This window comes from Candoia aspera, chromosome 9 (genome assembly GCF_035149785.1).
Source record: "Candoia aspera isolate rCanAsp1 chromosome 9, rCanAsp1.hap2, whole genome shotgun sequence".
NCBI classification, from domain to species: domain Eukaryota; kingdom Metazoa; phylum Chordata; class Lepidosauria; order Squamata; family Boidae; genus Candoia; species Candoia aspera.
In genome coordinates, this window is record NC_086161.1 from 5,263,378 (window position 1) to 5,276,197 (window position 12,820).

General features: G+C 46.7%; 1 protein-coding gene across 6 annotated transcripts in view; it reads left to right on the forward strand.

The window, feature by feature from the left end:
• Positions 1-12,820, forward strand: part of GRAMD1B (GRAM domain containing 1B) — a 108,131-nt gene that overhangs the window by 36,545 nt on the left and 58,766 nt on the right. The window contains exon 2 of one of the 6 annotated variants that reach the window (XM_063311388.1): positions 1,442-1,485. The exons of 4 other annotated variants lie outside the window; for them this stretch is intronic. In XM_063311388.1, coding sequence (XP_063167458.1) covers positions 1,442-1,485 — 44 coding nt within the window. Of the gene's footprint in view, positions 1-1,441; positions 1,486-7,540; positions 7,621-12,820 lie in introns of those variants that run through there. One more of the 6 variants, XM_063311390.1, reaches the window with a different exon arrangement.

A 12,820-nucleotide genomic window follows, 5' to 3' on the forward strand; every position in this document is an offset into this window, starting at 1 on the left:
AAAGTGATTTCTGTCTGAACAAGCATACGATCTACATTTTGATCATGGGCGTTGTTTGAGCTGCCAGGGGATTCCCCCAAATTAGTGATTCTTAGATGTTTAAGGAAAATAACTTTGCTGCTGGGGCCCCAAGTTGCAGAAGCCTGAATTTAGGGGTTAAGCCAGAGCTTTTATGAAAGGGGTGGATTTTGAGAAGTGGTTGAAAAGAAAAAGAAGGGGAAAAAACCTAGAAAAAACCTATTCATGTTGTGCAAGAGAACACCAAAAAGTTCAAAGAAGAACTTATGCCTTCCTCTGCAGCCAGGCATCCCCCTGTTTCCTTCCCGCTGAGGAGCATTGTTTGCTTTCTGGGTCTGTTTCTGAGAGTTGAGCTCCTCCATTTCTGGAGCCGGCTGTTCTGAGCATCCTCCGATGTGCTGTTGGAAAGTAGGGCAGGAAGAAGAACTGCAGTTGCGGTGAATCCATGAACTGAGAGAAGCCTTGTCCCTGCTGGGCAGAAAACCCGGGATGATGAATAGGGCTGAATGAAGTCATTTTTGCTCTGCCAATAAGAGGCTGGGGCTGGCTGAAAAGGCAGGGCCTCTGCAGCAGAGACAGTCCCTCTCCGACGTTTACCTGAAATGATGACTTGAAGTTTTCAGTGCCCAGGGCAGACTGGTTGAAGGGAAGGACCAGTCTTTTTCCAAGTAGGCATTTTTGTGGGGGGGGGGGGGGAGGTGAGTGTGTTGAGTTTTCATCCTTCCTCCTTTGCAGTATGGATGATAAAGACCCTTCCTCCTCCTCCTCTTCCTCCTCCTCCCTGCTCTGACTCCTGTTTAGAGCATCTTTGAATTATGCTTGTACTTACTATCTACGTTCTCCTGCACCTTTGTGGCTTTTACCATGAACTTCTGCCTTGCCCTCCTTCCTTTCTTCTTGGCCTCCTATCTACAAGGTCCCCCTCACCTTCCCCATTCCTATTTCTTCTCTTGCTTTTTGAGCAATTCCGTAGCTGAGACATACCTGGTACTGATTTCTCTTCCTTTCCTAGGAAGGCAAGGGAAGGCAAGGCATTCCTCCAATTCATGAAGGCTCTGTGGATGGAGAAGTTGGGAGAACAAGGAGATACTTCCTCTCCTGCATGTTCGAACTTTGCTCCTCCCTAAGGAAGCCATGAGAAACATCTGTTTGCTGCTGGAACAGTATCTCTCATTCAGGCTCAGCACCTGATCACAGGAGCCCCTGCTTCCCCCCTCCCCCTTTTAGCTCCTACAAGGCTTCCATTTCATGCCACCCCTACCCCCACCCCCACCCCACCCCCAAATGACTAGAAGGGTTGCTCCTTCCCCAGCTCTTCATCCTTCTGCACAACTCTGTGTCTTTTCCTTAACTGCCACCTCACCTCATGTTTTATTTTCCCTTCTTTCCCCCCTCCCCCTCCCTGCTCCTTGTTGACTGATAGGCCAAACAGAAAGTATGGAGACATCTGATGTGGCGACAGCAAAGGTAGGATGGAAATGCTGCCGTCCTCCTTGTGCGTAAGTGGCTTCGCTTGGCAAATTCTTCCTTTTCTTGCATTTCTGAATTCTCTGTATAGTTCCATCCCTCCCTCTCAAAAAACAAAACCAAAAACTCTTTGGGGGCCAGAAAGTGTGCCTTACTCAATTCAGAAGTCTTCCAACAGAAGTCTTCTCCCCAAGACAGCAGAAGGGCTTTCCTCCACTCCCTGTCTTCCTCCGCCCAGTTTTCCCTTTTGCACCCCACCTGTACATATTGCTTTGTAGTGTGGGGGACTTCTCTGATCCTTTTAGTGGAACAGGGGTGGACCCTCTGGGATCTGATCTGACCTTGATTAGCCTTGGATGCAATACCTAGATCTCTTTCTAAAAAGGGGGATTCATGCATACATGGGTGGTGTGTATACTTGCTTAAGTTTCAGTACAGCTTACACTTACATTGCCCTGGCCCTACCCACTTTTTGAAGTACCACTTCTAGCTCACCATTCAAAAGCCAAAATGCAATCCTTGGTTCTGTGCAACTCTGTTGTAGAACAGAGAACTAGAGTTCCTTTTTGGGGTGAGGTATTGTCCTAACAGCCAGGAACCACGCTGAGACAAGGAACTGGTCTCTAATGTTTATTGCTAGTACTTAACAGGAATCCTAACAAACTGAAGAAGCGTGGGAAAACCCAGACATATAACCCCCAAGGGTTAAGGCGGTCCCGATCTGTGTCTCTTTGAATGGCTGCCCAATTCCTCAGTGCTACGCATGCGCTTGACAGTCTGGACGGGAGCCCCCTGCTCGCCATCCTTACTCATGACAGGTATGGATTACACGCTTCCCTCTGCCCTCCAGTTTTACTTAGGCAGTTGTCATAGTTTTCCTCTATATGTGTATTGTGAAAGAAGCAGGACTTTGGATTCCTAGCAGGCTCAGCTGTAACACAGCAGTCAAACACAAGAGGGTGCGTTTACCACTGAATTCCCATGCCAGGGAAATTGATTTGCAGATGGCATTGCTTCGGGGAGACATGTCACAGATGCTTCATGGTTGTGAAGCAGGAGGGTTGGCTGCAACCTTGGCAAGCTTGGGGGGGCGGCATGTTGCCCTAGACTTTGGAGAGTGGGTTGAAGGCCCCATTCCCAAGGCAGGCAAGGCAAGGTTCCCTGGGGAGAGGGCAGTTGGCAGTTATGTGGCATGAAATTGGGGCCTGATGTCCCTGCAAAGGGCTTCAATTTCAACCCTCAATCCCAAAGAATCCAATGTGAAGCTCTGGGCACCACCAGAAGGATGTTGAGGGTCTCTTGCACCCCTAGGATATAGGAAGAGCAGAGGACTCCATCTGGTCATTAAGTTGAGACTGTTGAGACTTTGTCAGGCTGCATTTGAGCAAGCATGGGCCACAAGAAGAGAGAGAGAGAAAAAAAGAGGGAAATCTATTGACGTAGTATGGCCGAGCAGACTTTGTAGGCATTGGACCAAACTTCACCCACTTTGATTTGATCACAGCTGCAGGACAGCACTGGCCTCACAGTTTCTCTTCAGCCCAAGTGAGTTTTAAGCAGGTGGGCTGTGCAGAGTATTCAAAAGAGGTTATTTGAAGTCCCACCAGAAGCAATGTTGTGCATCAATGTGCGGATGATGGTGGAAAGCCTTCAAAGCAGCCATACAGAGTCTTTCAGAGGATGCAGCTGCTTAACCTAATCATGGTTATCAAATAACCCACATGAGGTTAGTTTACATGACATACAAAGCCACAGGTTCTGGTTTAGACACCATTATGGTTGGGTTCATACAATGCCCCAAGCCAGGAGTTTTAAATGATGCTTTGTTGAACAAACCACAATAGCCTAGTTTGCTTATCTCAATCCATAATGGGTGGGTTCACATTATATGACACTAACCAATAATAAACCAACTGCATTAGAACTGTGTGCAAATTAAGCCATAGAAAAAAAGCAAGTGGAGCTTTTCCCATCTAGTGTTTCCCTACTGCCAGGAAAGAACCACTAAGTTGAAGGGAGAAATATGATGGAACTTGCCCTCTTATTGAGATGGGCACATCCCAGAATCCAAATTGACTTGGTTTGTCTGCTGGGGAGGAAAAGAGGGGGAAAGCTCTCTAAAATGTTTAATTACTCACTCTATAGAGTATACAGTATAAGCAGACTTGTGAGACCAGCTTTCCCCAAGGGAGTGAAGTTCAGCTCTTTGAAGCATTTCATATCCAGCTTGCTCTTTGGATCTGAAAGTGTTTGTTGTTTTTGAAGCACTTGTGCTATGAGATTGTCTAGCCTTTCCATAATCATCCCTGTCTGTCTATCTTATTTTTTCTCTCTTTGACCAAACACATAACTTCTACCACTGTTCTCCATCCATCCAATCATCCATCCATCCATCCATCCACCATTCATCTATCATCTCTCTCTTCTGATATGTATATGTGTGTAATATGTGTATAGCGTGTGTGTGGTGTGTGTGCCTTTGAGTCAGTTTTTGACTCCTGGAGACTGCCTGGACACGTCCCTGAAGGTTTTTAGGCAAGATTTTGGAAGTGGTTTGCCATTGCCTCCCTCCTAGGGCTGAGAGAGTGTGACTGGCCCAAGGTCACTCAGCTGGCTTCGTGCCTAAGGTGGGACTAGAACTCAGATCTCCTGGTTTCTAGCCTGGTTCCTTAACTACACCAAACTGGTTCTCTCATTCTTGATATACGTTGACAGATATTGATGGTTTCCGCCTTGTGAGAGATATTTGAGTGTGGTTGTAGATAACGTTTATATTACAGTATGGGATACTATCTCAGAGTTCCTCTGGATGCATAGTCATGAGCTATAAAGTTGTTTCCTATCACCAAGTTGAAAGTTGATGGACTTTCATCTCCAGATGAATATATTGAACTGTTTCTCAGTGCTTAGCTTCTTGTTTTACTTTCAGACTGAAAGCATGTCCCCAGGAACTGCCCATCTCCCAACACTCAGTGCTGGATGCAGATTTCAGACTGACGTCCTATCCAGATAGACAGAAAATTGTTATTTAGCATCTATATGCTGCTCCTTAATTGTTCAAAACATTTTGAATGCAGCCTTGGGAGGATTTTCAGCATTTTTTTTTTTTTGGTAGTGGGGAAGGGAAAGACAGAGAATTGAATAACTTGCTTAAAGGTCTTGGCTAAAGTACAGTATGTTTTTATTTATTTATCAAATTTCTCACTGCCCATCTCCTCTCACCATGGACCACAGAGGTGCATGAAGTTGACACTGAAGTTTGGTACTTTGCAGCGTGCCAGCTTTCTTTTTTTTTTTTTAAATCAAGACACTCTTTTAAAAAAGTAAGAAATCCTATCAAGCAGAAAACCCAGCAATTACCAAGAGAAGCACATTTGATGCCCATGAAAATCATACTTTCTCCGGGCATGCCATAAACAGTCTCATGTGGATACACCATTAGAAAAGAGAACACACAACTTTCAGCTCCTGTTCCCCATCCTTTCCTCCTTTCCTTCCATAATGAATATTTTGAAGTATTCCTGCTAGCAAGGGTTGAATTGTTGCCTTTTTTATTCGATGTCCCTCCCTCCCTCAGCATCTTCTGCCAATCTCCTTGACCTCCAATGCACTCAAATGCCCAGCCCTGGAGTCTTCCTGCATCCCTCTTCTCCTCTTGACCTTTTAAATATCTTTTCTGGCTCTACAGTATTGCTGACCTGTTTTATAGAACTGCATTGCTCACCTTTCCCCATGGTAAATTGCATGCCAAAGTGATACAGGGGAAGGGTGGGACTGCATCCACCAAGAGGCATAGGTTGAAACTTGGAAGAGCATCCAGGTTATTGGCCCTGTTACACCCCGAGAAATACTGCCTATCCTTTAACCTTTTATTTGTTTTCATGCGCAGAACTGAACAGATGGATTAGAGCTGGTGCACAACTGGTATGCACAAATATGTGGCTCAAAGGGGGTGGATAATTAGTTTACCCCGAGGGAATCTACTCTGCTCTGACTTTTGGCAAATTGACTGACTAAATGGCAAATTGAATTGGGTAAGTATGGGGATTTTTGAATTCCTCAGACAGTCCTGGCAAGTGATCAGGCGCCTGGTACTTTTTTCCAAGTCACCAATTTTATTAAAAAGCCAGTCTGGTCTAGTGGTTAAGGCAGCAGGCTGGAAACCAGGAGACTGTGAGTTCTAGTCCCGTCCTAGTCACGAAAGCCGGCTGGGTGACCTTGGGCCAGTCACTTTCTCTCAGCCCAACTCACCTCACAGGGTTGTTGTTGTGGGGAAAATAGGAGGAGGAGGGAGTTTTAGGTATCTTCACCGCCTTCAGTTATTTGTAAAAATAAGAAAGGCAGGATAAAAATAAAATAAATAAAATGCATATGCTGCAGCTCACTTTAGATGCACAGGGCAGCTAGACTGAGGTAGGGTTTCATTTGGGATGAAGTGGGGGGAGAGGGAGGGGCGGCAAGCAAGCAAGCTTCCCTGTCCAGCTTTGTGCTGGAATAATTGGGGAAGGATGTTATATAGCAAATAGACATCTGTTGGGGCCAAAGACCCCATGGCAAGTTGAACGTAAGTTTTCAGAAAGCATTTTTACCCCCCCCCCACCCCCTTTAAAAAAAACAAAAACTTTTTGGGTTTTTCCCCACTCTGCCATTTCTTCAAGGACAATTTAAAGAAAAATGAACCAAGGAGACAGTGCCTTAAAGTGCCTTAAATCCACTGCTGCAATGATCCTGGTTTCTCTAAATCAGTGTTTCTCAACCTTGGCGCCTTTAAGCTGTGTGGACTTCAACTCCCAGAATTCCCCAGCCAGCACGTGCTGGCTAGGGAATTCTGGGAGTCGAAGTCCACACAGCTTAAAGGCGCCAAGGTCGAGAAACACTGCTCTAAATCATCATTCCGGGAGATGTCAGGGAGAATGCTACAGCATGCCTGCACGTGAAAGAACATTTCTGTTCCCAGAACACGCAAGTTAATAAGTTTAATGAGTGTTTCTTTATGAGAGCCCTCTCTTCCTCCCAGGAAGCGGGTGGGGTGGGGGTGAAGTGAGGATCCCAGCTCCGAGGATGGAAGCCAGGAGGGCGCTTCTCGTCCCGAGCAGGTCCCTTTCTCCAGAGACCTCCCCAGCCTTGGCCTTGCAGAGGTCTTCAGCGCCGAGGCCGAACGACGCCCCTCGCCTTATCCCCAATTTCCCCGCCGTTAGGTAGATCCTGCGAAGCACCCGCGCCGCTGTCGCAGGGGTCCCTCCCCCCGGAAAGGTGCCTGCCTGGCAGTAAGAAAAAGCGCTGCTCCCGGGCTGCCCGACCCGGAAAGCGGGTGCCGAGCGCGCTCCGCCGCGTGTGCGCCAGACGCACCGCAGCCCGAGCGCGCATCTCTGGACTAGAGCGCGGCCCGCCGGCCGGGGCTCAGGCAGCCTCGGGGAGGCGGTCCGGTCCGCCAGCGGAACGGGCCGCTCCTCCCTGCGGCCGCCTTGAAAGCGCCGCCGAAAACGGGGCGCCTGTGCTGTGCGCGCGCGCCGGCCCCGGACGCCCGGCTGGAAGCGGCGCCGTCGCGAAGGCTGGGCCAGCGCCGCGTCCCTCCCCTCGGAGGGGGCCAGTGCGGCTCGGCGCGGGCGCTCTTCCTGCCCGGCGGCGCCGGCTCGCTCTTCCGCTGGCTGCCTCTCCCGCGGCCGGGCGCCTTTAAAGGGCGGGGAGGGGCTGGCCGGCCAGCCGGCCGGCCGGGTGAGTGGGCAGGCCAGCGGCGCTGCGCCGGGGCGCCCCGGGGCGAGGCGGAGGAAGAGGAGGCGGAGCGGCAGCTTCTCGGTCGCCTGGCCACCCGGCATCCCGCAGGGGCTCGGCGCGGCCAAGCCATGGCATGATCTCCGCCGCCTCGCTGGCCTGCCCGGGCTGCCCGCGCCCCGCCAAATCCGTGCCCGGCCGCCGTCCCCGCCTGCGCCCCAGCGGCCTCTCCTGGCCCGGCTCGACTGTGCCCTCCAGCCGCGGCGGGGCTGCGCGCTTCCCTGGCAGCGGCAGCAGCCTCCGCCTGCCCGGCCTCGTCCAGTATGTCTTGGGAGCCGCTCCGCCGGAGTCGTCCGGGGCCGGCCAGGGAGCCGGGCAGTGCCTTCTCGTGACGGTCCTGATGAAAGGCTTCAAGCTCGCCTGGTAAAGCGGGCGAGGAGGGGGCGCCTCCCCCCACTGCATTAGCGGCGACGTGGGCGCCCCTGCAGCTTCAGCCGGGGAGGGGAGGGGAGGGGGGAGCCGAGCTTCACTGCAGTGTGGGGTTGCAACCGGGCGGAGGGAGGGAGGGAGGGAGGGAGGGAGGGGGGGCAACGCGGGGCATGGATGCTCCGCCGGCAGGAGCAAGGCTGCGTAAGGGATGTTGGCGCAGTGGCGCGCCTCGCTCCCTCCCGCCTTCCGTCCTCTTCCCAAGCCTTGTCTTGCTGGTTGCCACACCTCTCTTCTCCTCGGCCCCCCCCGCCCCCACCCCGGGCTGTTTGGGTGCTGGGATTGTGGCTGAAAGCCGCACACTGCCGTGATTCGGAGCATCTCCTGCTCTTGAAGAGTTGCGAAGAGGTGGCGATTTCCTGATTTCTTCGTATGTGATTTATTAATCGGAAGCCTTGCAGATTTTTTCTTGGCCTGATCCCAAGGCTGCACCTGAGAGTAGGAAAGACTTCCTCGCCTTCCGTGGCCCAGAGTTTGTACACTTGGGAGTTGTAGAAATCCAGGGAAGGGCCAGGTGGCGCCTGTTAAGTACCAGCCCAGAGAAAGCAGCATGGAGAACTCTCTCGATCTTGGTCTGGCTCTCTCTCCGGACTTTGTGCTTGCGGTGGCTTTTCCTGTTTTTAAAGAAAAAAAAAGTTGGTGATTGCTGTTCTGTGTCCCTTGAAGTTTTTCCTGCTTGCACAAGAGGGGAGGATTCAGATAGTCCTTTCCAATTATTTTCCCCCCACAACTTTTCCTAAAACGTTCCGAGGACGGCATTCTGATAGGGCACCCTGTAATAATTTCCCCGGTTGCTTCAGAAGGAGAATGGAAGGGCTCTAATTCTCCGCCAGTCAACATTTCATTAGTCCCTGCTCCCTGTTGCCCCAAATTCCATTGGCATGTGGCAAAGGATGAGTGGGTGCAGCCTTGGCAGGCATTTCATAAAAACCCAGTTGTTGGAAGTTACTCTTTGTGTTGATTATGCTTCTGTTGTGAGGGGTACAATTATGGCCACCCTTCGGACAAATATGTGAGATCTTCTTAGCTGTATCCATGCCCCTGCTTTTATGTTACACAATTCATATTTTGGATTATCACACCATTATGAGTCTGTCTTATCATGAGAATCTGAGAATTAATTACACTGCAAGATGACTTTATGGAGCGAGACAGATAGGAAAACTAACTAGTTTATTTCCCCAAATGTATTAGTGTTGCCTGTATGTGTTAATGAATTAGAACACTGTGAAGTGAGATTCTTCTGTTGGTAGGAGGTAGGGAGTTGAAAAAGAAAACAAATGCGATGTTAAAATGACTTGAGAGTGTTATTTGCATATTTTTCCGGCTTGTATTAAAAGGTCACTCGAATAGCTGACGGGATGTTCTCTTTATCTTCCAGTCTCAAACTGGGCATCTTGAATTGGACTTTGGAGAGCACGGTAGAGGCTGAGATCTACTCGGCCTTTAGAATTACTGACCCAGAATTAGAATTTCATTCTCTCCGCGTTTCGCGTTTGCAGACTTAGATGTGATGATATACTTAGAGTCACACTTGTAAGAACAAAATGCTGGCATCTGGAAGACATCCTGGTATAACTTTTCAGGGTGAAAAAGGGATGCTTTTAAAACACACACACACACACAAAACACACTTCAATGCTCTTGAATGAATGAAGCATTAGATAGTGCTAAAAACTTCTAGGCCAGCACTTTTGTTACATACCCTGAGTGGTCCTGTTTGCAATGGACTTGCATCCCTGCTCATAAAAACATTTCACTGAATTATATAATAGCCGCATTTGCTCAGGTCCAAACCTGTATTGAAACTGATTAGGATCCCAGAACGATTAGAATTGAATTCCCCTTTCATCAGATCAGGGGCTGAGAAGGGCAGGGTAGGAACAGGACACACGTGGCAGAATTTATGGATTTGTGGCCAGCATTCAAGACAAGAAAGGAAAAGAAAGAACAGCAATTCCATCTGCTGAGAAGGAATATGCTTGAAGGATGCTAGAGGGCACTCTCTTACTACTCAAACCGACTCAGAGCATACTTTGGGTCCTCTGTGTCTTATAAAGCAATGCAACACTCCCCCCCCACCCCCCCAGAACTAGAGTCCAAAAGGTTAAATTTCAGCCTTTTTTGATTCTTTGATTCCCCCCTTTCACAAAGAGAAGTTCTGGAATAAATACGAACATATTTAAGGCTACTGCCCTCCAGTTGGTGGCAGAAGATGACAAATAGTTGAAGACTGAGTTCAACCAGGATTTTCTTGGAAAGCTTTGTTGAAATAGACCCATCCTTGCTATTAGGGATCTCTTGAGAGTTTTGGGGCAGGGAGGATTCAGGTTGTCCCATGAATCATTCCTAATGACTTTTGAAGACTTCATTGGATCAGGTTGTTTCAAAGTGTTGAAATACAATTACTGTATGTGATCAGTTCTGTTTTTTTCGTGAAAAGGGGTTCAGTAGTGGGTTTCACTACCGGAATGGTGAATCTTGGACATCCCTAGGTGTTATGGATTTATGTGGCAGACATACCTGAACAATCCTTTTGGTTGTTTAATTATCATGTCCATTTTATATGTTATGTATTGGGTAAGGTTTTTTTTTTAACATAGTGTGGTTATTTTGGAGGTTATTGTTTGTTTTTGCTGTACTCTGCCCAGAGATACATTGTTTGAGTTGGGTGGCCCTACAAATCCATTAAATAAACAAACAAAGATCCTCCAGAACTATTTCATAGTTTAGCTTACCCCATGGGATAGCTGTGGACATGAAATAGTCTAATAATCTTATATATGTCAACCTGAATTTCAGGGAAACCCAGAGCATAAATGTGATGAATAAATTGCAGTTAAAAAAGGCTATATCGATTTTTTTGTTTCTTTCTTAAGGATTATAAAGTGATGCTTTTAATTTAATTTTGATTACTGTATGGTATATTTTTTCAGCCTGCCAAGTTCAAAGCAATTGTTTGCATTTGTTGTTACTATCTATTTAGATTTCCACAACAAGTAAAAAAGAAAAAAAAATAGTTTGGGAAATTTGAGCTTTAAGGGGAGGGCTTCCTTCTATCTTTTTAAAGTAAAATAATTCACAGTGAAAAATCTGTTTTTCAGTTTAACCTGATTCTGTTTTGTGGTGGTTGGTGGCAATTTACTTCTAATTCCTGGTTCTTGTACATGTGTAGCTTCCTGCCTGAAACTACTACAGTAAACTACTAAAATTCTAAGCTTGTGAGCAAAAACCCCCTACTTTCGATATTAAAAATCCAAAGCTTTGAGAAGTTGACTTGAATGGTCCAATATTGACTGCATTCACACATCCTGCTGAGCTGTCACCTATTCTTTAGTTCTGGCTGAGTGTATTGTGTGAACCCATCTGTTGTACTTGGTAAATCAGGGTCTCATTGTTGTACAGACCAAGCCGGTTGTGACTTACTCAGCAACCCAGAGATAACTTAAATTGTGTCTTAGTGGAAACAGTTTGATTATGGAGCGAGAGACCAGGAATCCTCAAATTTCAGCCTAAAAGGATCATAATAGATTTTAGAGGAGGTTGATATGGCAAGTTACCTCGCTTACCTTTCAGAAATATTTTTTAATTATTTATCAAATGCGTCTTGTATATTGACCCCCAGTTACTTCTATTGCTCATGGATACTGACTTGAAAAATGATTAGATTTCAGTCGTCATTGTTTAGAAGAACCAAATCTTTGGAGATTTGCGAAGCAATGCTAGGCTGCAAAATTTACTCAAGCAAGAGATACATTTGATCTTAAATCACAAGTCTCTTTCTTAATCCCACTGCCAGCTTAGTGATCTTTAGCAGAATTAATGTGTGAACCGTGATTCAATATCCAGAGCATAAGGCCTGAATTTTGGAAGGAGAGTTGAACAGTTCATAATGCAATCCATAAATGTTACCCCTTGATTTCCCTCCAGAGTGAAGTGAATCGTGACCCCTGCCCCTGTTATTGATTTAAAAGCAGTAATTAAAGAGAGCACAGCTCGTCCAATTGCCCTGTAAGTCTTGAGTGTTTGGGGATCAGCATCATCCATATTAAAGTTAATCTACTGGTTTGCGTTTAAACAGGGAACATCTTGGGGGAAAGAAATTCCTAATCATGGAAACTGACTAGTTGTTGAGTGTAATTTTTTTTTTGGGGGGGTGTCTTTGATATATGGGATACATTTTTCTTGTGCAAGACATCTTGAAGAAGGAATAACCCCAAGTGGCTGGTATCAGGCGTTCATCCCTGGGGCATAGGAATGGTTTTACTTTTTTTTTTTCTTTTCCTTTTTTATTAATTAGTAAAAAAAAAAAGGAATGTTTTTTCTTAGTGGACTGTCACCATTGGTGCTCAGCTAGATCTCTTTTTTCCTTCCCATTGCTGATCTAAAAGGATCCTCCTCATCTTCAGGTCTCCCCCAAACGCTTTCTGATCTCATGCAAATGATATTTGCTGTAGTGAAACCGATGTAGGGCGGTGGATTCTTTTCCTCTTGACTTTTGAAATTTAAAATTTGCTCACCTTCCTCATCAAACACTGTTGGCTGCATTTGAAGACTATCCTTTAAACTTCTTTTCTGGTTCCTCTTCCAACATAGAGGTTAACTGTCTTCATTAAGGAGAGTTAAGAGGATTATGTTGCTCTACAGCAGCATTTCTCAAACTTGGCAACTTTAAGACGTGTGGACTTCAACTCCCAGAATTCCCAAGCCAGCAAGGAAGTCCACATGTCTTAAAGTTGCCAAGGTTGAAAAACTCTGCTCTATAGGTTAGTGCAGCTCATGAGATTCAATTCCCCCAAAGGTGCTTTGGATCGCTCCTGACAGCAATTCTTTAAAGCAGCCCTGTCTTTCCTTGGTATCATATTGGGCAGCTGTACAATCCTGGGAAAAGATGCAAAAACTTTAAAGAGCTACGTGCGGGTTGCATTCCTACTGAAGCATCTTTTCTAAATTATTTCTGAAGGCCTGCATAGCCCTTTTTGGGCAATCTGCATTTGCTTTCAGACACTTAATTGAAAAAAAAAAGTATTTATTTTCATCCAGAGATTTGGAAGTCAGGCTTTATTTCTGTTGCATCTTAGTATGATTCCTTTCCTCTGTGGCTGCCCCAATTCCATGTTAAAAATGATGTATGGTA